This window comes from Chiloscyllium plagiosum, unplaced genomic scaffold (genome assembly GCF_037043375.1).
Source record: "Chiloscyllium plagiosum isolate Xiang-an unplaced genomic scaffold, Cpla_swu_hap1 HiC_scaffold_42, whole genome shotgun sequence".
NCBI lineage: Eukaryota > Metazoa > Chordata > Chondrichthyes > Orectolobiformes > Hemiscylliidae > Chiloscyllium > Chiloscyllium plagiosum.
In genome coordinates this window covers 22,053,130-22,079,425 of record NW_028270180.1, presented here as the reverse complement: position 1 = coordinate 22,079,425, position 26,296 = coordinate 22,053,130, and the positions used below count along the sequence as shown (strand labels likewise).

The 26,296-nt window shown below is 48.9% G+C and overlaps 1 protein-coding gene across 2 annotated transcripts in view; it reads right to left on the bottom strand.

Moving 5' to 3' along the window:
• The window catches only part of malt3 (MALT paracaspase 3), a 138,269-nt gene extending 112,906 nt beyond the window's left edge, over positions 1–25,363 (bottom strand). Inside the window, exons 1-2 of one of the 2 annotated variants that reach the window (XM_087982224.1) lie at positions 25,185–25,363; positions 674–863 (exon numbers count right to left, since the gene is read on the bottom strand). In XM_087982224.1, the coding sequence (XP_087838350.1) occupies positions 674–731 (58 nt within the window). In that variant the 5' untranslated portion in view covers positions 732–863; positions 25,185–25,363. Of the gene's footprint in view, positions 1–673; positions 864–25,184 lie in introns of those variants that run through there. The other variant, XM_087982223.1, reaches the window with a different exon arrangement.
• Between the last annotated feature and the right edge of the window lie 933 nt (positions 25,364–26,296).

Here is a 26,296-nt window from a genome sequence, read left to right as displayed (position 1 = left end):
TTTTGTAGACCTCTATAAGGTCACCCCTCAGTCTCATGCAACGCTGGGATAGAAGCCCCACCACCGAAGCCTGGAGGAAGAACGCCTCATCTTCCTCCTCGGAACACTTCAACCCCAGGGCATCAATGTGGACTTCACCAGTTTCCTCATCTCCCCTCCCCCTACCTTACCCCAATTCCAACCTTCCAGCTCAGCACCGTCCTCATGACCTGTCCTACCTGCCAATCTTCCTTCCCACCTATCTGCTCCACCCTCCTCTCTGACTTATCACCTTCATCCCCACCTCCATCCACCTACTGTACTCTTAGCTACCTTCCCCCCCAGCCCCACCTCCCTCCCATTTATCTCTCCACCCCGAAGACTCCCTGCCTTATTCCTGAAGAAGGGTTTATGCCCAAAACGTCGATTTTCCTGCTCCCTGGATGCTGCCTGACCTGCTGTGTGTTGCCAGCACCACTCTAATCTTGACTCTGATCTCCAGGATCTGCAGTGCCCACTTTCGCCTAGAAGCCCCAGCCTGTCGTGTACAAATGGGCTGTCCCTTCAGCGCACATCACATTACAACAGAAACCACACTTTGTTTCCTCAGTCACAGTAAAGCGCTTTGGAATGTCATGAGAAGACATCGTGTAATTCAGCCTCTCTTCCTTCGGGATTTAATCCTGATCCTTACCTGGCCTCTCTCTGGATTGCACGGTTGAACGTCTTTTAGACCGCTCCCCCCAGCTCATTCTCCTCCTGGCCAGAATCTCTTCCGGTTCCCTCGTTTGTGCCTTTTCAAGGGGAAGGCTGTCTGTGCATCCTTTTGGCTTTGTTGACAGAAAGATGACTGGGTCATCCGAAAAGGATTCACTGTTATGTGACTGGAAAAGGAGAGAGAGAGAGACAGACAGACAGAGAGTGGGCTTGCATTAATAAATTCTCATATTAGTCACTCAGTAGGCTGGCAAACCTCCTGATCCCCCAGGACACAAGAAGTCAAAGCAAACAGCACAACCACATCCGTCTCCATTTATAGACTCACACTGGGCTCAGACCCAAGCTGGGAAAAGTCCCTCGGTTTCCATTGCTTTGGCATACCCTGTACAAATCAGCTTCCTACACCACACCTCTCTTATAGATACTCTCAGGCTGTGTAGCAGAACTTTATTTCTCGACAGTCATTTTGAAAAAGGAACATGCCCTGCATCTCTACACTGAAGGCCACTATGTATCGGACAGCTCAGAAACCCTGCTGATTGATCTGCCTATGGGGCTGAAGCACTCTGAACCCATCCGTCCCATCTGACTTGTAGCCAAGAAAATAAAGTTGCTGCTTTCATTGGTGGTCATGTGGGCAGAGCACTGTGCGGGTGGGGATGAAATATCACTCAGTCTACACAAACTTCCAACCTGGCAGCAGCTCATTGGCTGTGATGAGAGCTGGAAGGTGCAGTATAAACCGGGGTTCTCCTCCTTTCAAACCAGAACCTCTCTGTATTGGGAACAAGGTGTTGGGAGACAATGAGGATCCAGTGTAGCCGGAGGTACTGTCCACAGCAGGGTCTAACACCTAGCCTCATCTGGCAATACCAGCCTTACACAATGGCACTGTTAATGGATCGTGTCTGCAGTCACTGCTGCAGGGGAACTGGGCCAACTTTACAAACAGAGACTGTCTCACATAATTCTCCGTAACTCTGTATGGAAAATAAACCCGCAATGATTAGGTGGTTCAGCTGCTTTTTGAGCATGGAGTTTGATTAGATTCCCTACAGTGTGGAAACAGGCCCTTCGGCCCAGCCAGTCCACACCGACCCTCTGAAGAATAACCCACCCAGACCCATTTCCCTCTGACTAATGCACCTAACAGTATGGGCAATTTAGCATGGCCAATTCACCTGACCAGCACATCTTTGGGAGGAAACCGGAGCACCCGGAGGGAACACACACAGACACGGAGAGAATGTACAAAGTCCACACAGTCAGTCGCCCAAGGCTGGAATCGAACCTGGGACCCTGATGCTGTGAGGCAGCAGTGCTAACCACTGAGTCACCGTGCTGCCTGCTCTGATTGCTCTGGTCCATTGAGACTCAGGCGAAGTTGACCGTTGGGGGCCTTTACGGCGCAGTGGTAATGTCCATGCCTCTGAGCCAGGAGGATTAGGTTCAAGTGTGTAAACATGCCTGAACAGGTTAGGTAGGAAATACCTGAAGTAGACTGTTTCCTGTCAACCTCCACGCACCTCCCCCCTCCACCCCCCAAACTTCTGGACAGCAAATGTGATATCTTTCCTCGGTTTGACCGTAGATGACTCTAGGCCGGTTGCCCTGCCCACTCGCACCTCTTCCCCCCCACCCCCCCAACACACACAAAAACTCCACACACAGTCACACAAAAGCATGACCGAACAGCCAGTTAGGGATAAAACTGAATGTAGCAACTGGCACTGAACTGGGCAGGGACATCAATGGCAGGGCACCCTGCACGTGCCCTCCTCACTGGTGCTTGGAACCTCATGCATACATCTCGCGGACTGGTCAAGTGCAGCCATACCCAACAAACCTACTGAAAGGTACTGCCCAAGTCCAGGACTCTCCCTTTATTATCCCTTGGTCTGTCCTCATAGATTCTCTACAGTGTGGAAACAGGCCCTTCGGCTTAACAAGTCCACACCGACCCTCTGAAGAGCAACCCACCCAGAACCATTCCCCTACCCTATTACCTTGATTAATACACCTAACCTACACATCCCTGAATACTAATGGGCAATTCAGCCTGACTAAATCACCCTAACTTGCACGGTGGCTCAGTGTTAGCACTGCTGCCTCACAGCGCCAGGGGCCTGGGTTCGATTCCTGCCTCAGGCCACTGTCTGTGTGGGGTTTGCACATTCTCCCCGTGTCTGCGTGGGATTCCTCCGGGTGCTCCGGTTTCCTTCCACAATCCAACCCAAAGATGTGCAGGGTCAGGTGAATTGGCCGTGCTAAATTGCGCATAGTGTTAGGTGCATTAGTCAGAGGTAAATATTGGGGAATGGGTCTGGGTGGGTTACTCTTCGGAGGGTAGGTGTGGACTGGTTGGGCCGAATGGGCTGTGGATTGTGAAGGAGATGGAGTCAGGTGGCACTGAGCTATAAAAAGCGAGAGTCACCGTAGACCTACCAGACCAAAGGGCTGCTCCCTTGTTAAAGAGAAACAGACAACTGGGTGCGGCTTTAACCCAAGGGTCAGCCCGTCTCAGGGAGAGGTTGAGAAAGAGAGTCCTTTGGGGTAACCTCAGTTGGTGCAGGAATTGAACCCACACTGTTAGCAGTCCTCTGCATCACCAACCAGCCATCCGGCCAATTGAGCTAACCGAACCCCTAGCCATAATAATACGAATTCTCAATATGGATTCATGAAGCTGCACAGCATCAAGTCAAACACAGGTATGGAGTGACACTTATTAATCAGCAGCCAGCACCCTCTACCTCAGGCGATGGATCAGAGCTCCATTTGGAGGAAGCCCTGACAGGAGCAACTGTGGAGGATGGAGAATTTTCTAACTAACACACCCAGAAACATTAATACACAGCTCTGGAGTAGGTGGGGTATGACTATGGACCACCTAGCTCAGAGATTTGGACACTACCACAGTGCCACAAACTCCAGGTGGGTGGGTGCTGGGTGCCCTCAATATCCATCCCAGTGCCTGCCCAGGATCACTGGAAGTGACAGAGCTGGGCAAATACTAGGACAGATAGGGGAGGGGAGGGACAGCGTTCCGAAAAGACCACTCCCTCCGTGACTCCCTCGTCAGGTCCACACCCCCCCCCACCAACCCAACCTCCACTCCCGGCACCTTCCCCGCAACCGCAAGAAATGCAAAACTTGCGCCCACATCTCCCCCCTTACGTCCCTCCAAGGCCCCAAGGGACACTTCCATATCCTCCACAAATTCACCTGCACCTCCACACATATCATTTATTGCATCCGCTGCACCCGATGTGGCCTCCTCTATATTGGGAAGGCAGGCCGCCTACTTGTGGAATGTTTCAGAGAACACCTCTGGGACACCCGGACCAACCAACCCAACTACCCCGTAGCTCATCACTTCAACTCCCCCTCCCACTCCACCAAGGACATGCAGGTCCTTGGACTCCTCCATCGCCAGACCATAGCAACACGACGGTTGGAGGAAGAGCGCCTCATCTTCTGCCTGGGAACCCTCCAACCACAAGGGATGAACTCAGACTTCTCCAGTTTCCTCATTTCCCCTCCCCCCACCTTGTCTCAGTCCCAACCCTCAAACTCAGCGCCATCTTCCTAACCTGCAATCTTCTTCCTGACCTCTCCGCCCCCACCCCACTCCGACCTATCACCCTCACCTTGACCTCCCTCCACCTATCGCATTTCCAAAGCCCCTCCCCCAAGTCCCTCCTCCCTACCTTTTATCTTAGCCTGCTGGACACACTTTCCTCATTCCTGAAGAAGGGCTTATGCCCGAAACGTCGATTCGCCTGTTCCTTGGATGCTGCCTGACCTGCTGCGCTTTTCCAGCAACACATTTTCAGCTCTGATCTCCAGCATCTGCAGCCCTCACTTTCTCTCAAAGAAGCTACAACACAGGACCACTTTCATGTCAAACTGGGGAAGTAGCAAACGTTAACGTGACAAGTGAAATAGTAAGGGCCAAGAGAGCCAACAAACCAACAGATCAGGAAGTTGAAAGCTCTGCAGTCACAGAATCAACATAGGAAGACGCTGCCTGGCCCCTCATCTGTGTCCATCTCCCTAGCTTTTCACCACAGCCCTGAAAATTTCTCTCATTTGGTAACTACCGAATTCCCACAACTGATTCCACCTGCAGCACACACACAGGCAGCACGGATCCTCAGATCCTCACCATGCGCTGCATCATCTTACTTTCATTCACTGTAATCATCCCCCCCCCCCCCCCCCTGGTTCTCCAGCGATCTGACAAAGTTTCCTGTGATCTCCTCTGCCCAAGTTCCTCAGGATTTTCAGCACCCCGATTAAATCCCCTGCTCCACCTTCATAGAGTCCCGACAGTGTGGAAACAGGCCCTTCGGCCCAGCAAGTCCACACCCACCCTCTGAAAAGTAACCCACCCAGACCCATTCCCCTACCCTATTACTCTACATTTACCCCTGACTAATGCACCTAGACATCCCTGGACACTATGGGCAATTTAGCATGGCCAATTCACCTGACCTGCACATCTATGACAATTGATTAGATTACTTACAGTGTGGAAACAGGCCCTTCGGCCCAACAAGTCCACACCGCCCCGCCGAAGCACAACCCACCCATACCCCTACATGTACCCCTTACCTAACACTATGGGCAATTTAGCATGGCCAATTCACCTGACCTGCACATCTTTGGAGTGTGGGAGGAAACCGGAGCACCCGGAGGAAACCCACGCAGACACGGGGAGGATGTGCAAACTCCACACAGTCAGTCGCCTGAGGCGGGAATCGAACCCGGGTCTCAGGCGCTGTGAGGCAGCAGTGCTAACCACTGTGCCACCGTTCCACGCCAAGGAACAGCCATGGTTTCTCCAGTCCAACCACATAATTTTGCTTGTGTTAGTTAATCATCGACAGTGGGCAGCGTTCCACCTGCAGCCCAGGACTTCTCCTCAATATCACCCAGTGATAGGGACTCATGCGTTGGCAAGGATCTGGGCTCAGGCTAAATCAAGGCTGAGGCATTTGCAATCAGCTTGAGCCAGAAGGCCCAGGTGGATGACCCATCTCGGCCTCCTCCAGTGGTCCCCACCATCACAGGCACCAGTCTTCAGCCAATTCGATTCACTCCAGGCAACATTAAGCAGTTGGAGCCACTGGATAATGCAAAGTGTAGTAGATTCAGATACATTTAGGACATTTAAGCAACTCTTGGATAGGCACAAGGATGATAGTAAAATGTAGGGTATGTAAGTTTGTTTGATCTTAGAGTAGAATAAAGGCCTGCACAATATCAAGGGCCGAAGGGCCTGCACTGTGTGTACTGTTCTATGTTCTAAAGTACTGAAGACCTGTGCATCAGAATTACTCAGGGACCCAGCCAAGGTGTTCCAGTACAGTTACAACACTGGTATTTACCCGGCAATGTCCTGTCGACAAAAAGCAACACAAATCCACCCAGCCAATCACACCCTATTCAACAAACTGGGAGGAAGATGTAATTGTCTGTCCTAGCAAGCCACACTTACACAGCAATACCCTGCTCAGTGATGCCCAGCTTGGATTCCGCCAGGGGCACTCAGCTCCTAACCTCACAACAGCCCCGGCCCACACAACAGAGCTGGGCACCAGGTGTGAGGGGAGAGTGACTGCCCTTGATCATGTGTGTGGCATTGGTAAAATCATCATTAATGGGAATTCAGAGGGACTCTCTGTCTGTCACAGAGGAAGAGGGTAGTGACCCATCAGAGGATCAATCAAGAGCTCCTCAGAGTGGTGTCTGAGGACCAAACACTTTCGTCAATGAGGGTCTGAAGTGGAAATGTTCACTGGACAAATGCACACTACTCAGCACCATTCGCAACTCCTCGGATACTGAAGTAGTCCATGAGCAAATGCAGCAAAAAACCGGGTATCCAGGTTTGGGTTGATAAACATCGAGGAACATTCATGCCACATAACTGCCAGGCAATGACCATCTCAAATAAGAGAAAACCCAATCATCAGCCCTTGACATTCAATGGCACTGTCATTAATTCGCTCACTATCAATATCCTGGAGGTTATCTATGACCAGGCCAAGCTGTACTGATAGAATCGACGTTTCGGGCATGAGCCCTTCTTCAGGACCTGCTGCGCTTTTCCAGCAACACATTTTCAGCTCTGATCTCCAGCATCTGCAGTCCTCACTTTCTCCAAGCTATACTGATACCCAAAGAGGAGTCAGATTGGACTGGAACATTAATGCTGTTTCTGTCTCTCTCTCTGCACCGATGCTGCCAGACCTGCTGAGTCTCTGCAGCACTTACTGCTTTTATTTCAGATTTCCAACATCTACAAGTAGCTTGCTTTTATTATAGACAAGAATGCGTTGCATTCCAACTACAAATACTATTACAAGACAATAAAAGGGATACAATCTTGTTTTAGCGCCTTCTAGATTTTTCCCGGTTCCCTGTTCAGCATGGATGCACTAGATACCCAGGAATGTCACATTCCTTTCAACTTAACATCGGAAGCCACAGTGATTGCCAATTAGAAACAGTTTTCTTTCTTTAAATCCCAGAAAGCTGCTGCTAGGAAAGCTTCTCCACATGGAATACTGGTTCACATTACTGCACAGGCTAGTCTTCAATTCCTGGGAGCCTGAAGGAGATTCCTGGAAATTTGATTGATTGCACAATGTTTGTGATTCTTCAAATACTGAAGCAGTCTGTGCTCAAACGCAGCATGATCTGGACACTATCCAGGCTTGGGCTGACAAGTGGCAAGTAACATTAGTGCCACACAAATTCCAGGCAATGACCTTCTCCGGTGAAAGATAATTTATCCATCACTCCTTGACATTCAATGCCTTACCATCATTGAACCACCCACTATCAACATCTAGGGTTACCATTTATCAGAAACTCCACTGGACTGACCATATCAATACACTGGCTACAACAGGTCAGAGGCTAGGAATACAGCAGCAACTAACTCATCTCCTAACTCTCCAAAGCCTCATCTACAAGGTACAAGTCAGGAGTGTGATAGAATACTCTCCACTTGCCAAGATGGGGGCAGCTCCAACAACACTCAAGAAACTCGACACCATCCAGGACAAAGCAACCCACTTGATTGGCACCACATCCACAAATATCATTCCCTCCACCACTGGCGCTCAGTAGCAACAGTGTGTACTATCTACAGGATGCATCGCAGAAGTTCCCCAAAGATCCTCAGACAGAGCTTTCCAAACCCATGACCACTTCCATCTGGAAAGTCAAGGGCAGCTGATATATGGGAGAACCACTACCTTCAAGTTTCCCTCCAAGCCACTCACCATCCTGACTTGGAAATATATCGCCGTTCTTGCACCGTTACTAAGCCAAAATTCTGGAATTCCTTCCCAAAGGGCATTGTGGATCAACCTACATCACATGAACTGTAGCAGTACAAGACAGCAATTCACCCCCACCTTCTCAAGGGGCAACTAGAGACGGGCAATAATTGCTGGCCCAGCCCGCGACGCCCATCTCTCACGAGTGAATTAAAACACTTGCTAACCCTCGAGTAGTGCACCTCATAGTTTCGTCACTGATAAGTGACAGCACTGTTAACACCAGATAAAGTAGTTATTTAAAGCCTTCTCATCTCCCCATTCACTCGTCAGAGCAACCAACCCCAGATGGTGTAAGATTTAAAGTCTGCTATGCAAATTCTCACAAACCCGTATTTTCGATATTCAGATAAACGCAATGTTTCTACGAAACCATTCTGAACGAGCATTTCCGGGATGGGAAAGAATGACACAATGGAGATAATTCAAATACTGAAAGCAGAGAATCGAGTTTTTTTTAAAAATCAACGCAACAGCCTTGCCATAGTGAAAGTGAAACTTGATAAAATATGATTTGAATCCATTTCTTACACCAGCAACCAAATTAGACAAGAGGTCGAGGTTCGTGTGTCACTAGGGACCGAAGCAGGTCCATTCTGTAGTAAAGATGGAGGCACTTTAATAAACCCCATGAGCATCCTGGATATAAAACTGTCTGAGGGAACAGAGACACAGCTGCAATGAACAGTGGGCTTTTCTCACACTGAAAGCCTAGAGTGGAGATACTGGTTGGTCCAGTATTACCACCGATGAATTTGCAAAACTTCTGTGAGGAAGACATTCTTAAACCATAAAACCTAGAAGCAGCAGTAGGCCATTCAGCCCACTGGGTCTGCCCCACCATTTGATGAGATCATAATTGACCTGGTCCTCTTGTGAGACAGTGCAGCGTCCCTACTCATTACATCCAGAGGGTGGCGTGTGTATGGAATGAGCTGCCAGAGGAAGTGGTGGAGGCTGGTATAATTCCACCATTTAAAAGACATCTGGATGGGTATATGAATAGGAAGGGTTTAGAGAGGACATGGGCCAAATAAGACAGATTAATTTAGAGTATCTGGTCGGCATGGACAGGTTGGACCGAAGGGTCTGTTTCCGTGCTGGACATCTCTATCCCTGGACCAAGGCTGGGTTCAAGCCCCACCTACTCCAGAGGTGTTTGCTAACATCTCCGAACAGGTTGGTTATAAAGATAATTGTCAACTCTACATTCCTGCCCTCTCCCAATAACCCACAGCTCCGTTACAGGTGAACATCTCAGCCTTGAACATACTGAATGACCCACCCCTGACAGTCTTATGGGGCGAAGAACACCACAGATTCACTCACCTGGGGGAGTGGAAGAAATTCCTCCTCATCTCCGTCTTAAACGCGCGACCCCCCCTCTTTATTCTGAGAGTCTGGCCTTTGGCTTCAAGAGAACAGGGACAGTACGGCAGAAGGGGCAAACACGTGACAGACGTAATTTAACACAGAGAGGTGTGAAGCGAGGAGGGACAATAAAAAAACGACAGGTTAAAGTTTTTAAGGGGGGGGGGGGCAGTGACAGAGACACCTTGGGGGTTACACGTGCACAAATCACTGAAACCAGGAGGACGGATTGGGGAAGCCGTGATAACCGGGCTCCTGGGTTTTGTAAATCAAAGGACAGACCCTGCAACGGTCTTATGGGGGCAATTTTATAAAACACTGGTTCAGTCTCGAGTTGGTGTTTGCTGTTCCATTCAGAGCACCACGCCTTCGGAATGATCCGAAGGCCAGGCTGGCAGCAGGGGCGAGGAATTTCTGCTCTGGATGGAGACCGGAATAATTGGTGCTGATCGCCTTAAAGAGGGTTTGGAGGGGAGCTTTTGACAGGAGGGGGATCTGGTCAGAGTCAGCTAGCAGAATCTGTTCCCTTGTTGGGAGAAACATCAATCACAGAGACCGATTCAAACTAACCAGCAAAAGGAACAACAAGAGGCACAAAGCTTTCTTGTGTTGTATAGTTCAAACTCAAATAGCTTGATCAGGAATGCACTGCTTGAGAATACAGCAGAGGCAGATCCATTGATTTGATCTGATTTATTATTGTCACATGCACCTCAGTACAGTGAAAGGTTTTGTTTTGAGGCAGGTTATACCATACAGCGTGCATCAGGATAATGGAACAGAGCGAGGAATACAATGTTACAGCTGTAGAGAAGGTGCACAGAGAGAGAGGGAGAGAGATCAACATTAGATTTTAAAATGTGATGGGTCCATTCAGAAGTCTAATCTAAACAGCGGGGAATAAGCTGTTCTTAAATCTGTTAGTACGCGTGTTTAAGCTTTCGTATCTTCTGCCTGATGGAAGAGGGTGGGAGAGATTATAACCAGGGTGGGAGGGGTCTTTGATGATGTTGGCTGTCTTCCCAAGGCAGTGGGAGGTGTAGATGGAGCTAATGGATGCAAGATTGGTTTGTGTGATGGACTGGGCTGTGTTCACAACCCTCTGCAGTTTTGTATGTTCCTGCACACAGCAGTTGACAAACCAAGCTGCGGTGCAACCAAATAGGATGCTTTCTATGGTGCATCTATAAAAATTGGTAAGAGTCTTTACTGACATGCCCAATTTCCTTTGCCTCCTGAGGAAGTGATTTTGAAAAGGGATCAACAAGGAATCAAAAGGATTTACAAAGCAATGGAGCAGCGTGATGGAGTCGATCCTGCTGAGGGATAGCTCAAAAGGTCTCCCTCTGTGCTTTAACTGTTTTTAGATTAGATTCCCTACAGTGTGGAAACAGGCCCTTCGGCCCAACCAGTCCACACCGACCCTTCGAAGAGTAACCCACCCAGACCCACTTCCCTCTGACTAATGCACCTATCCCTATGGACAGTTTAGCATGGCCAATCCACCTAACCTGCACATCTTTGGACTGTGGGAGGAAACCGGAGCACCCGGTGGAAACCCACGCAGACACGGGGAGAACGTGCAAACTCCACACAGACAGTCACCCAAGGCTAGAATCGAACCTGGGACCCTGGTGCTAACCACTGTGCCACCATGCTGCCCCACAATGTTCGTGGTTTAAATTCTATTAAAGCAACTTGACAACTGAAAAAGAGGAAAAAAGGACGTTCTATTTAATACACAGAATACAACAGCACTATGGAGCGCCAGTCCTGTTAACTGTTCCCTCTAACTGCCACAACAGAAATATGCCTTTATATAGCACCTTTGACTTAGCAAAACGTTCCAAGGCATTTTTATAGAAGTTTTACCAAACCAAAATTTGACACCAAATCAACAAAGGAGACAAAAAGAGGTGACTTTAATCCCAAGCAACCTTCCAAATTTTTCAATGACACCAAATGCCGATTGTTTCACCATCAGACTGAGGACAGGAGGAGGACCTGAAACGGTCAGGTCCAATTCTCCCTCGATACAAGACCAATCCCTAATGGGTTGAACAAAGATGATGTCGATAAATAGCAACCAGCATTTCAGCGGCGATACTCCACAACACAGGGGCAAAAATCCTGGTCCAAGAAGTAGTTTTTTTTTGTTTGGGGGAGGGGGAGGGGGTGGGGGAGGTAGTGTTGAAATAAGAAATGGACAGAGAGGTTTGAGAGGAAATTTCCTTCTTTAGTGCCTGGACAGCCACAGAGTGTGGAGGTTGTAAGTTAGCTTGCTGAGCTGGAAGGTTTGTTTTCAGATGTTTCATCCCCATACCAGGTAACATCATCAATGAGCCTCCGGATGAGGCATGAGTGGTGTAGCCCACTTTCTATTTGTGGGTGGATGGGTGATATCATTTATGGTTCAGACAGGGAGGAAACTAGCCACCAGGATACACAAACACCAACCAGCCACCAAAAGACATGATCCAATATCACTAGTATCCTTACACACAGATGAAGAAGAACACCACTTCAACTGGGACAACATATCCTTTCTAGGACAGGCTAAACAAAGACACGCAGAGGAATTTCTAGAAACCTGGCAGTCAAACCAGAACTCCATCAGTAAACACATCAATTTGGACCTCATTTACTAACCTCTGAGATAAGGAACCAGAAATGATATCCCCCACCTTAACAGACCAAGACACATAAATAGAAAGCAGGATGGACCACCAGAGGCTCACTGATTATGTTACCTCACATGGTGATGAAATGTCTGAAAACAAACCTTCCAGCTCAGTAAGCAAACTTACAACCTGAACCTCAACCTGAGCTACAAATCTTCTCAAAACCCAAGTGTGGAGCTAGGGTGGACCTGGAAACTAGAGGTGAAAGTCGGAGGAATGTGGAAATCTCCATGGACTGTCGGGGAGGGTTACTGGGTCAGATTTGTAGGACATTTGAGGGCATTCTGGCTCAGTTTGCAGACAATAGAAAGATAGGTGGAGGGGCAGGTAGTATTGAGGAGGCGGGGAGGCTGCAGAAGGATTTGGGCAGGTTAAGAAGTGGCAGATGGAGGACAATGTGGGAAAGTGTGAGGTAGGAAGAATAGAGGCATGGACTATTTTCTAAATGGCGAGAAAATTCAGAAATCTGAAGCGCAAAGAGACTTGGGAGTTCTAGTCCAGGATTCTCTCAAGGTAAACTTGCAGGTTGACTCAGTAGTTTGGAAGGCAAATGTATCGATGGCATTTCTTTCAAGAGGACTTGAATATAAAAGCAGAGCTGTACCTCCGAGGCTCTATAAGGATCTGGTCAGGCCACATTTGGAGTATTGTGCGCAGTTTTGGACCCCATATCTCAGGAAGGATGAATTGGCCCCGGAGCATGTTCAGAGGAGGTTCACCAGAATGATCCCAGGAAAGAATACCTTAACATGTGAGGAATATTTGAGGATTCTGGGTTTCTACTCAATGGAGTTTAGAAGATTGAGGGGGGAATCTATTTGAAACATACAAAATACTGAATGGCCTGGACACAGTAGATGTTGGGAAGATGTTTCCATTGGTAGGAGATTCTAGGACCCGAGGGCACAGTCTTAGAGTAAAGGGGAGACCCTTTAGAATGGAGATAAGGAGAAACTTCTTCAGCCAGAGAGTGGGGAATCTATGGAATTCATTGCCACAGAAGGCTGTGGAGGCCAGATCATTGAGTATATTTAAGACGGAGATAGATAGGTTCTTGAGTATCAAGGGGATCAAGGGTTATGGGGAGAAAGCGGGAGAATGGGGTTGATAACCTTATTAGCCATGATTGAATGGCAGAGCAAACTTGATGGACTGAATGGCCTAATTTCTGCTCCTATGTCTTATGGTCTAACATGCTGTTATCAACATTGTCTGAGATTCACTATATTAAACACAGGCACAGACATCACATTCCAGAGAATTTCTCTCAGACGGTCATTAGTCTGTGAAACTCGCTTTCCGAGACCACAGTGGAGGCTCGGTCATTGAATCATACAATTCTTACAATGTAGAAGCAGGCCTTTCGGCCCATCGAGTCCAAACCAACCCCCTGAAGAGCACTCTGATCAAAAACCACCCTCTTACCCTATTCCTGTAATCCTGCATTTCCCATAGCTAACCCGCCTAGCCTACACATTCCTAGACATTATGGGCAATTCAGCAAGGCCAATCCGGCTAACTTGCACATCTTTGGCTGAGTCAGGCAGATTCTTGACTGACAAGGGAGTGAAATGGTGAATGGGGAGGTGGGAAAAAGGAGTTGAGGCCACATTCTGACCCGCCATGAATTTCAAGAATGACTTGCAGGAGCGAATGGCCAGCTCCTGGACCTAATGCCTCTGGGTTGACTCTTGGATGAGGCAAGGCAAGTGGGTTTACTTGAACTTCAAAAAAACTGTAATATGGGAACAGACCATTCAGCCCAACCAGTGCGTGTTGGTTTCTGGTTTCTACACGTACAATAACCCTAACCCCACACGCTAGCTCTGTCCCTTCAGTCCCATTTTCTTCAGCCATTCATCTAGAAACTACCTTTAAACATTGAGCCAGGGATCATGTCAATCACACACTCCAACACTGCATTCCATTTCTGTGTTCAAAAAAGCTCTATTCTAAATCTTTTAACCTTATGTTTACTCACTGTAAATTATTTAAAGCATTGTGTTGGCTTTCCCCATCTCATTTCACCTGCAAATCAACCTGTAGTTTCTTTTCTGCTGATTAAAACTCACCCAAACTTGCTGAACCTCAGAGGTTAATCATGATTTGGAGATGCTGGTGTTGGACTGGAGTGTGCAAAGTTAAAAATCACACAACCATAACCACTATAACCTGGTGTGGTGTGATTTCTTAACTCAGAGGTTAAAGGTTAGTCAGGCAGAGACCAGGTTAGTCAGAGTTATATTCGTTGGGACACATCACAGAACTCCCAACACACTGACTATTTCTTCCCATATAATACATCCCGAGTCATATTCACACTCAAAAATGCCTGAATCAACATATAACCATTCCCCATTCCTTAGTTGCCTTTTGTCTCAGGCATTCTTGCCAGAGCTTTCAAGGTGATAAGTGTTTGCATCTCTCCTTTTATTGCATTTCCTCGTATTTGGCAGATTCCAAGAAAATTAGCAATTTAGTCTTAAAGGAACACAACATAATGAGTATTACATATTAAATAAAATGGCTTAACATATTGGTAAAAACAATGACTGCAGATGCTGGAAACCAGATTCTGGATCAGTGGTGCTGGAAGAGCACAGCAGTTCAGGCAGCATCGAGGAGCTTCAGCAAAATCGACGTTTCGGGCAAAAGCCCTTCATCAGGAATAAAGGCAGAGAGCCTGAAGCGTGGAGAGATAAGCTAGAGGAGGGTGGGGGTGGGGAGAGAGTAGCTTAGAGTACAATAGATGAGTGGGGGAGGGGATGAAGGTGATAGGTCAGGGAGGAGAGGGTGGAGTGGATAGGTGGAAAAGGAGCTGGGCAGGTCGGACAAGTCCGGACAAGACAAGGGGACAGTGTTGAGCTGGAGGTTTGAAGCTAGGATGAGGTGGGGAAGGGGAAATGAGGAAACTGTTGAAGTCCACATTGATGCCCTGGGGTTGAAGTGTTCCGAGGCAGAAGATGACGCCTTCTTCCTCCATGCGTCTGGTGGTGAGGGAGCGGGGGTGAAGGAGGCCCAGGACCTCCATGTCCTCGGCAGAGTGGGAGGGGGAGTTGAAATGTTGGGCCACGGGGCGGTTTGGTTGATTGGTACGGGTGTCTCGGAGATGTTCCCTAAAGCGCTCTGCTAGGAGGCGCCCAGTCTCCCCGATGTAGAGGAGACCGCAACGGGAGCAATGGATACAATAAATGATATTAGTGGATGTGCAAGTAAAACTTTGGATGTGGAAGGCTCCTTTAGGGCCTTGGATGGAGGTGTCAGAGATGGTCCAGCTAAATTTAAGGTCAGGGTGGAATGTGTTGGTGAACCATTCCACCCTGACCTTAAATTTAGCTGGACCATCTCTGACACCTCCCTCCCCTTCCTGGACCTCTCCATCTCCATTAATGACGACCGACTTGACACTGACATTTTTTACAAACCCACCGACTCCCACAGCTACCTGGATTACACCTCTTCCCACCCTACCTCTTGCAAAAATGCCATCCCATATTCCCAATTCCTCCGCCTCCGCCGTATCTGCTCCCAGGAGGACCAGTTCCACCACAGAACACACCAGATGGCCTCCTTCTTTAGAGACCGCAATTTCCCTTCCCACGTGGTTAAAGATGCCCTCCAACGCATCTCATCCACATCCCGCACCTCCGCCCTCGGACTCCACCCCTCCAGCCGTAACAAGGACAGAACGCCCCTGGTGCTCACCTTCCACCCTACAAACCTCTGCATAAACCAAATCATCCGCCGACATTTCCGCCACCTCCAAAAAGACCCCACCACCAGGGATATATTTCCCTCCCCACCCCATTCCGCCTTCCGCAAAGACCGTTCCCTCCGTGACTACCTGGTCAGGTCCACGCCCCCCTACGACCCACCCTCCCATCCTGGCACTTTCCCCTGCCACCGCAGGAACTGTAAAACCTGTGCCCACACCTCCTCCCTCACCTCCATCCAAGGCCCTAAAGGAGCCTTCCACATCCATCAAAGTTTTACCTGCACATCCACTAATATCATTTATTGTATCCGTTGCTCCCATTGTGGTCTCCTCTACATCGGGGGGACTGGGCGCCTCCTAGCAGAGCGCTTTAGAGAACATCTCCGAGACACCCGCACCAATCAACCAAACCGCCCCGTGGCCCAACATTTCAACTCCCCCTCCCACTCTGCCGAGGATATGAAGGTGCTGGGCATCCTCCACCGCCGCTCCCTCACCACCAGACGCATGGAGGAAGAAGGCCTCATCTTCCGCCTCGGAACACTTCAACCCCAGGGCATCAATGTGGACTTCAACAGTTTTCTCATTTCCCCTTCCCCCACCTCATCCTAGCTTCAAACCTCCAGCTCAACACTGTCCCCTTGTCTTGTCCGGACTTGTCCGACCTGCCCAGCTCCTTTTCCACCTATCCACTCCACCCTCTCCTCCCTGACCTATCACCTTCATCTCCTCCCCCACTGACCTATTGTACTCTATGCTACTCTCTCCCCACCCCCACCCTCCCCTAGCTTATCTCTCCACGCTTCAGGCTCTCTGCCTTTATTCCTGATGAAGGGCTTTTGCCCGAAACGTCGATTTGGCTTAACATATTGTCAGACTCGCCTCTGGGTTGCACCATAACAGATTGTTTTTTTTTGAGAGAAGGACCAGGCCTACTGATCATGCACAGCATCATGAAGATATACACTGTCACCATCTTTGTTTTTGAGGGCTCTCTCTTGCCTTTCCCTGCAATCTACAATCAAAAAACTGTTCCACATACAAACAATCCACAGCTTCCTGCCACTTCCCTGGTGAGAATTCCTCTCAGTGTTTCAACACTGACACCCATTCCTCAAATGCCAACACATTTCAAGCCTGGCTACTTGTCAGAGGTTCCATACCACTTCCAAAAAATGAAAGGTCATATGAGTGTGAAGACGGACTTACAAAATATTTCCTCTTTGTTTTGCATTTCAATGCTAATCTGGAACTGACTCAACAACCTCCGTGTTTTCAGTTGTTTCATGTTTTTGGCCTGTCTCCCATGAAACCAATTAAACTGCTTTTGCAGCACAGGGAATTACTCAATAGCAAAAGGGAATCAGCATTAAAAGCAACATTGTTAATGGGAATGTGGGGTGCCATTGGCTGGACTAGTATTCGTTATCCGTCCATAATTGCCCCGGAAAAGACGTTGGTAAGACACCATTCTTGAACTGCTACCGTCCACGTGGAGACACTCATAGAGCTGGTAGGAATGATGCAACAGCGATGTAGATCCAAGTCACAGTGGCATGTGACTTGGAGGGGAACTTGCAAACCAATTCCCTTTATCTAAGACCATTTCTCATTCTAGTAGCAAACATTGGTGATGTTGGATGGATTAGCTGCAATGAGTGGGAGGGACCCTGGCAGATTCACTCAAGCATGGCGTAGACAATACAACAATCCCATGACAACGCGCAAATACCTCCAGGCAACTGCCTCTGTGAAATATCTTCAGGTCTCTTCCTGGTTTACATAAACACAGTGGTACACCTCACAGTCACAGGGTGTACTGTTTTACTCGAAAAATGTATTAAGTCACGGCGCTTAACCGTTCTCAATAGTCACAGTCTGAGGTCAAATGCATGTTTAACCCTCTCTGGGCCGTCAACAGCAAGATGCCCACTCAATGGATCCATGCACAACGACAGCTATGATCGATTGATCCAATTTTGGAAGTCACGGTCGCTCCTGGCTCTCAAAGCTCCATGCAACAAAATCAACAATGAGGAGGAGGAGGAGCATTGGTCATCAGGACGTCACGTTCAATAGACAGACACACTTTGACACGGAAGTTAACACATCATTGGAGAGCTCCGGCTGACACTGTGTGAATGGAGAGTGTGCCGTCAGGAATGGATCTCCATAACACACAACAGCAGAATCTCATCAATCTCACTGAATAGCAGAGCAGACTCAATGGGCTGAATGGCCTCCTTCAGCTCCTATATCATAGAATCCCTAGAGTGTGGAAACAGGCCTTTCAGCCCAACAAGTCCACACTAACCCTCTGAAGAGTAACCCACCCAGACTCATTCTCCCTACCCTATATTCCCCCTGACTAAGGCAACCAACCGACACATCCCTGAACACTATGGCTGATTTAGCACAGACAATTCACCCTAACCTGCACATCTTCTGGTGGCTGGTATTGGTGTGTGGGGTGGGAAGCTTGTTTGAGAAGAGAGTACAGACGGTAACCAGTGGGTAACGTTTTTCTGCAAGGTAGGGAGCTTGTGCTCTTTATAACAGTGTGCGTTACGTCTGTGAAATGTGACTGTGGGATCGTTTCAGAGAGAAAGAGGAAGTGTAAAGTACATTCAGAACTTTCATTGATTGTTAACATACTCTGAGATTCAAAAGACAAAAAGCAATCTAACTGTAAAGTGATTTAAAAGATGTTCCTGAGATTACGTGGCCATTAACTTCAGAATTGCGTCATTAAATTTAAATGACAAAAACAGCAGTTTCTCTGTACCGAACCAACTTCTGCTAGATCCCCTCCATTTCAGCTTTATCTGACTCCAGAAAAGATTCAGACAACACAGAGACAGACCCTTCAGTCCATCTCACCCATGCCAACCAAGTTTTATAAAAGCTAATCTAGTTCTATCTGCCTATGTTAGGCCCATGTCCTCCTAATCCTTTCCTATTTGTGTACCTGTCCAAATACTGTTTAAATGTTGTAACTCTACCTGCATTTACCAGATCATCTGGTGGCTCATTCCACACGCAATGCACCCACTGTGTGAAAAAGTTGCCCCTCAGGTCCCGATCAAATCGTTCCCCCCTCACCTTAAAAATATGCTCGCTAGTTTTGAATTCCCCAACCTTAGAAAGAAAACCTTTACTATTCACCTTATCTATGCCTCTCATGATTTTATAAACCTCAATAATATTATTGCCATTTATTCTGCCTCTAGTCCACGAACAGGAAGATTTCGGGCAACAATGGGTTACAACTGTATTTCATGTGCTCTCGCAAAAGGCATTCCCAATGGTATATCACACTATTCTCACGGTTTGGAATTAGCTTAGACTCATAGAATCCCTAAAGTGTGAAGTAGGCCATTCAGCCAATCCAGCCCACTCTGACCCTCCAACGAGCATCCCACCCAGACCCACACTCCCACCCTGTATCCCTACATTTCACAAGGCTAACACACCTAGCCGGCACATCCCTGGATATTATGGGCAATTTCCCATGGCTATTCCACCCGACTTGCACATCTTCGGACTGTGGGAGGAAACCGGAGCACCAAGGAAACCCACGCAAGCACAGGCAACTTCTGCCAATCTGATCAATGACAAGCAAATCTGAGAATCTCAAACAGAGGAAAAGACATTGTGGCTGCTGAGAGACTGAGACATACTCCAGAAATACCACATGCATCAGTGCATCTGACAACATACATTACCCATTAGATAGAGAAAGAATCCCAAGCAAGGGTCAGCACCCGTCAGGCACCAGCGAGGGTCAGCACCCGTCAGGCACCAGCGAGGGTCAGCACCCGTCAGGCACCCAGCGAGGGTCAGCACCCGTCAGGCATCAGCGAGGGTCAGCACCCGTCAGGAACCAGCAAGGGTCAGCACCCGTCAGGAACCCAGCGAGGGTCAGCACCCGTCAGGCACCAGCGAGGGTCAGCACCCGTCAGACACCAGTGAGGGTCAGCACCCGTCAGGCACCAGTGAGGGTCAGCACCCGTCAGGAACCAGCGAGGGTCAGCACCCGTCAGGAACCAGCGAGGGTCAGCACCCGTCAGGCACCAGCAAGTGTTAATATCCATCAAAAGCAACACACAGTATGAAACAAACCACATGCCCCTTGACTCTGTGGTTGACATGCTCCACAGCAATACAGCTTCGATGAAAGTCACTGAACCTAGTCACTTCTCTCCCAAGATGAGTCATTTCACCACTGTTCACCAACAAGAGACTGCGACAAGCAACTCCTTTTCAAAGGTTGTGATTTTCACTGGATCTGGCTATTGAAGTATATACTTGCTAATAACCAAATGCACAATTGGTAGATTCCCCTCCCGCTGCTTGGAGGCAGATCTTCAATCAGAAAGGAAACTGCTGACCTACATTTTAACAAGCATCTTAACAAATAATTTGAAAAAGGAATTGTTTCTCCCTTCTGCAGAAGGTCCACCCTCTGTTGATGCAACTACATGCATTTATACAGACACTTTAACACGCTAACAGGTCCCCTTTGTGCTGTCAGGGCTGGCTGTGGTGTATTGGTAATGGCAGTGGTTTAGTCACTGGATTTGCTGATGTTCTGGGGTCACCCCTCAGCCTCCGACGATCTAAGGAAAACAGCCCCAGCGATTTCACCCTCTCCCTATAGCTCAAACCCTCCAACCCTGGCAACATTCTTGTAAATCTTTTCTGCACCCTTTCAAGTTTCACACAATCCTTCTGATAGAAGTGCAGAAAATGTGTTGCTGGAAAAGCGCAGCAGGTCAGGCAGCATCCAAGGAGCAGGAGAATCAACGTTTCGGGCATGAGCCCTTCTTCGGGAATGAGGGAGAATCGACGTTTCGGGCATGAGCCCCTTCTTCAGGAATGAGGCGGAGAATCATGAAGAAGGGCTCATGCCTGAAACGTCGATTCTCCTGTTCCCTGGATGCTGCCTGACCTGCTGCGCTTTTCCAGCAACACATTTTCAGCTCTGATCTCCAGCATCTGCAGTCCTCACTTTCTCCTGAGAGAAGTGCAACCAGAATTACACGTAATGAATTGCTCTCTCTCCATGGACGCTGTCTGACCCGCTGTGATCTCCAGCATTTGTTGTTTTCAGTACAGATTCCAGCCTGTGCTCCTATCCACGTGAATCCCAAACTCCCTCTGGGTAATAACAGCCGGCCCAGCTCACATCCCCGGAAAGAATTTGTTATCGAGTCACTGTCAGGGCAGGTATCCAGAAGCCTGGTTAAAGACACGGATTCTAAGGCAGGTCTTAGGGAAGAGAGAGGTGGAGTGGTGCAGTGAGACAGTTCTGGGTGGGGGCTTTGCTGTTTTACACCACCCACCCAGGATCACAACGCAAACTCAAGCATAATTTAGAGATGCCGGTGTTGGACTGGGGGGGGTGTACAAAGTTAAAAATCACACAACACCAGGTTATAGACCAACAGGCTGAATTGGAAGCACTAGCTTTCGGAGCGCTGCTCCTTCGTTAGACCGGTCAGACTATAACCTGGTGTTGTGTGATTTTTAACTTCATACTCCAAGCAGTCAGCAGCCACATTGTATACACTACTACACCACCCACTGCCCCACCCTCACTCATTCCCCTTGACGTGTCACCGTTTTAGAGTGCCACACTGCAGAGAGAGCAAACCCAACTCACCCTGGGGAGGAGGGAGCAGAGTTGGAAAGACAGGGGGTGAGGGACAACGTTGTGGGGGGGGGGGTGTTGTTGTCACAGCACATTGTTGAAGCTGTTTAAACAAGAAGAAAGCATTTGGAGTCCCAGGCTTAGAGCAAGCAAGGTCAGTAGTCAGGCCTCAGCTGGGCTGGTGTGTGTCAGCCTGGGGCAACACCTTGTGAAACAGGGTCAAATCCTTCCAGGGAACACAGAGCAGACTCCCCCTTCAAAACAGCAAAGGTGAGGGGGTGGATTCTTGGAAAGCTGGGGATGTCCTCTGCTGAGATGGTTACGGGAGGGGGAATGTTTAACCAGGGGGTGAAGGATTTAGTGAATGGGAAGGCAGTATTTCCACCAGCAGGAAGGTTAGAACACAGCTTTACGCTACTTGACAGGAAAATGAGACAGTTGGCGAGGTTTCTGTAATCACATCAACACACATCAGGGGACAGTGGAAGCAGCAATGGTATCTTACAGAATTAGATACATATTAAGGGTGGCACGGTGCCTCAGTGGTTCGCACTGCTGCCTCACAGGGACCTGGTTCGATTCCAGCCTCGGGTGACTGACTGTGTGGAGTTTGCACATTCTCCCTGTGTCTGCATAGTTTTCCTCTGAGTGCTCTGGTTTCCTCCCACAGTACAAAGGCGTGCAGGTCAGGGTGAATTGGCCATGCTAAATTGCCCATAGCATTCAGGGATGTGTCGGTTGGGTGCATTAGTCAGGGGAAATGTATGGTAATAGGATAGGGGAATGGCACTGGGTGGGTTACTCTTCGGAGGATCAGTGTGGACGTATTGGGCCGAAGGGCCTGTTTCCACACTGTAGGGATTCTACAATCCTATATATATGAAGAGGTAACTTTTACAGGGTAATATTGGAACAGTAGGCTGCTGGAACAAATTGTGAAGTTCTTGTGAAGAGCCAGTACAGGCCGAATGGCCTCTTTTTGGGCTGCGATGCTTTATATAAAGGTTCATAGATTAACAAGAGGCAGAACGGTAATGTGTACTTGCTGTTCTACTCGGGTATTTGCAGACTGTAGCGGATCACACAACCTGCGTATTACTGAAATCAGGGACTTATCAGGGTACCCACAGACAGTGCATCCACACAGGCTGAACAGGCAGCTTCCAGCACCTACACACACAACCCCAACCTGCAGTCAGACACAAAACTCTGCACAGAATGATCACCTGTAATGCAGGTGTATAGTCCCAAGCAGCTGAAAATGTGTTGCTGGAAAAGCGCAGCAGGTCAGGCAGCATCCAGGGAACAGGAGAATCGACGTTTCAGGCATAAGCCCTTCTTCAGGAATGAGGAAAGTTTGTCCAGCAGGCTAAGATAAAAGGTAGGGAGGAGGGACTTGGGGGAGGGGCGTTGGAAATGTGATAGGTGGAAAGAGGTCAAGGTGAGGGTGATGGGTCAGACTGGGGTGGGGGCGGAGAGGTCGGGAAGAAGATTGCAGGTTAGGAAGGCGGTGCTGAATTCGATGGATTAGACTGAGACAAGGTGGGGGGGAGGGGAAATGAGGAAACTGGTGAAATCCGAGTTCATCCCTTGTGGTTGGAGGGTTCCTAGGCGGAAGATGAGGCGCTCTTCCTCCAAACGTCGTTTTGTTGTGGTCTGGCGATGGAGGAGTCCAAAGACCTGCATATCCCTGGTGGAGTGGGAGGGGGAGTTGAAATGTTGAGCCACAGGGTGGTTGGGTTGGTTGGTCCGGGTGTCCCAGAGGTGTTCTCTGAAACGCTCCGCAAGTAGGCGGCTTGTCTCCCCAATATAGAGGAGGCCACATCGGGTGCAGAGGATGCAATAGATGATGTGTGTGGAGGTGCAGGTGAATCTGTGGCGGATATGGAAGTTTCCTTTGGGGCCTTGGAGGGAGGTGAGGTGGGAGGTGTGGGCGCAAGTCTTGCACCTCCTGCGGTTGCAGGGGAAGGTGCCGGGAGTGGAGGTTGGGTTGGTGGGGGGTGTGGACCAGACGAGGGAGTCACGGAGGGAGTGGTCTTTACGGAATGCTGATAGGGGAGGGGAGGGAAATATATCCTTGGTGGTGGGGTCCGTTTGGAGGTGGCGGAAATGACGGCGGATGATGCGCTGAACATGGAGATTGGTGGGGTGGTAGGTGAGGACCAGTGGGGTTCTGTCGGTTGGAGGGACGGGGCTCAAGGGCAGAGGAGTGGGAAGTGGAAGAGATGCAGTGGAGGGCATCGTCGACCACGTCGGGGGGGAAATTGCGGTCCTTGAAGAAGGAGGCCATCTGGGTTGTGCGTTTTTGGAACTGGTCCTCCTGGGAGCAGATGCGGCGGAGTTGAAGGAATTGGGAGAATGGGAGGGCGTTTTTACAGGGGGCAGGGTGAGAGGAGGTGTAGTCCAGGTAGCTGTGGGAGTCGGTCGGTTTGTAGTAGATGTCCGTGTTGATTCGGTCGCCTGAGATAGAAATAGAAAGGTCGAGGAAGGGGAGGGAGGAATCTGAGTCTGTCCAGGTGAATTTGAGGTCGGGGTGGAAGGTGTTGGTGAAGTGGATGAACTGTTCCATCTCCTCGTGGGAGCATGAGGTGGCGCCGATACAGTCATCGATGTAGCGGAGGAAAAGGTGGGGGGTGGGGCCAGTGTAGTTGCGGAAGATGGATTGTTCCACATATCCTACGAAGAGGCAGGCATAGCTGGGGCCCATGCGTGAGTGCATCATAGACAACTCCTCGGTTATATACATGGACCTGTCAGACATCAGACGGACAGCACTTCATAACAGCTAGATTTATGTAACATACACACGGCAGAATATCAGATAACCTGCGCATCACTCAAACTAGGGCTGTGCTCCCACCATATCAAAGCTATATCTAAGTAAAAGAGCAGAATACAGCCAACAAACTATCAATTTGTTTCCCATCCCTTCATCGCCACAGACTTTCACTAACAGCTTTCAATAATTCAGTTTTACAAATAACAATTCTCCTCCGAAGTGCATGTCCCACTGTGTTACCAACTTTGTCTGGTTCAAATGATCAGACAATTCAAAATATTATTTGGCCCAACCCACAAAGGGTGTGTAAAATGATCAGTAGACCCCCTTGACATGGTCAAAATCAACTCTACTTTCCTGATCACCATAAAGGTGATGCAAGGCTGGACAAAAAAAAAGCAAATAAAACATTAGATTTTACTTCCAGAAGGGAGGGAATTTCTAAGTAAGGAAATCTGGATTGAACTTTGATTGGACTTTACTTGAGGCATTTATGCAGCTACAGCTGTCAAAAAGGGTTCTCTGGAGTCGGTACATGGAGGACTCACTCCCCTCCCTCCCTCAGACCCTCTCACTCTCCATCCCTTCACTCACACACTCCATCCCTCCCTCTCACTCACTCACTCTCCCTCAGACTATCCCTCCTGCCTTCAGGCTCCCTCCCTCCCTCAGACCCTCTCACTCTCCATCCCTTCACTCACACATTCCATCCCTCCCTCCCTCCCTCCCTCCCTCTCTCTCACTCACTCACTCACTCTCCCTCAGACTATCCCTCCTGCCTTCAGGCTCCCTCCCTCCCTCAGACCCTCTCACTCTCCATCATTTCACTCACACACTCCATCCCTCCCTCTCCCTCAGACTATCCCTCCTGCCTTCAGGCTCCCTCCCTCCCTCAGACCCTCTCACTCTCTCCCAAATCTCTGGTACTCACCCTCCGTCCGAATCTCTGCCCCTCTCTCTCTCTCTCTCTGTGGCCCTCTCTCTGCTCCGGGGCCCGAGAGCGTGTCTGGGGCAGGATCTCTCTCCGGTTCCGCAGCCCCTTTCCCGGGAGAGAGAGAGAGAGAGCGAGCTCCGGGCGAGCACCTTCAGGAGAAACTGAGCAGCCGCCGGGCGCAGCGGCGTCAGGAAAATCCCCGGAAGTTTCACTCACACACAGAGAGAGAGTAAACTTTCACACTCACACAGAGAGAGAGAGGGAGTAAACTTTCACACTCACACACAGAGAGGGAGTAAACTTTCACACACACAGAGTAAACTTTCACACACACACAGAGAGGGAGTAAACTTTCACACTCACAGAGAGAGAGAGTAAACTTTCACACTCACAGAGAGAGGGAGTAAACTTTCACTCACATACACAGAGAGGGAGTAAACTTTCACACTCAGAGAGAGAGTAAACTTTCACACTCAGAGAGAGGGAGTAAACTTTCACACACACACAGTGTAAACTTTCACACTCACAGAGAGAGAGAGTAAACTTTCACAGTCACAGAGAGAGGGAGTAAACTTTCACACTCAGAGAGAGGGAGTAAACGTTCACACTCACAGAGAGAGAGGGAGTAAACTTTCACACACACACAGGGAGTAAACTTTCACACTCACAGAGAGAGAGTAAACTTTCACACTCAGAGAGAGGGAGTAAACTTTCACACACACACACACACACAGAGTAAACTTTCACACAGAGAAAGTGTCAACTTTCACACACAGAGGGAGAGTAAACTTTCACACAGAGAGAGAGTGTAAACTTTCACACACACACACACAGAGTAAACTTTCACACTCACAGAGAGAGGGAGTAAACTTTCACACTCACACAGAGAGAGAGAGGGAGTAAACTTTCACACTCAGAGAGAGAGTAAACTTTCACACTCACAGAGAGAGGGAGTAAACTTTCACACACACACAGAGAGGGAGTAAACTTTCACACTCACACACAGAGAGAGTGTAAACTTTCACACTCACAGAGAGAGGGAGTAAACTTTCACACTCACAGAGAGAGGGAGTAAACTTTCACACACAGAGAGAGAGAGTAAACTTTCA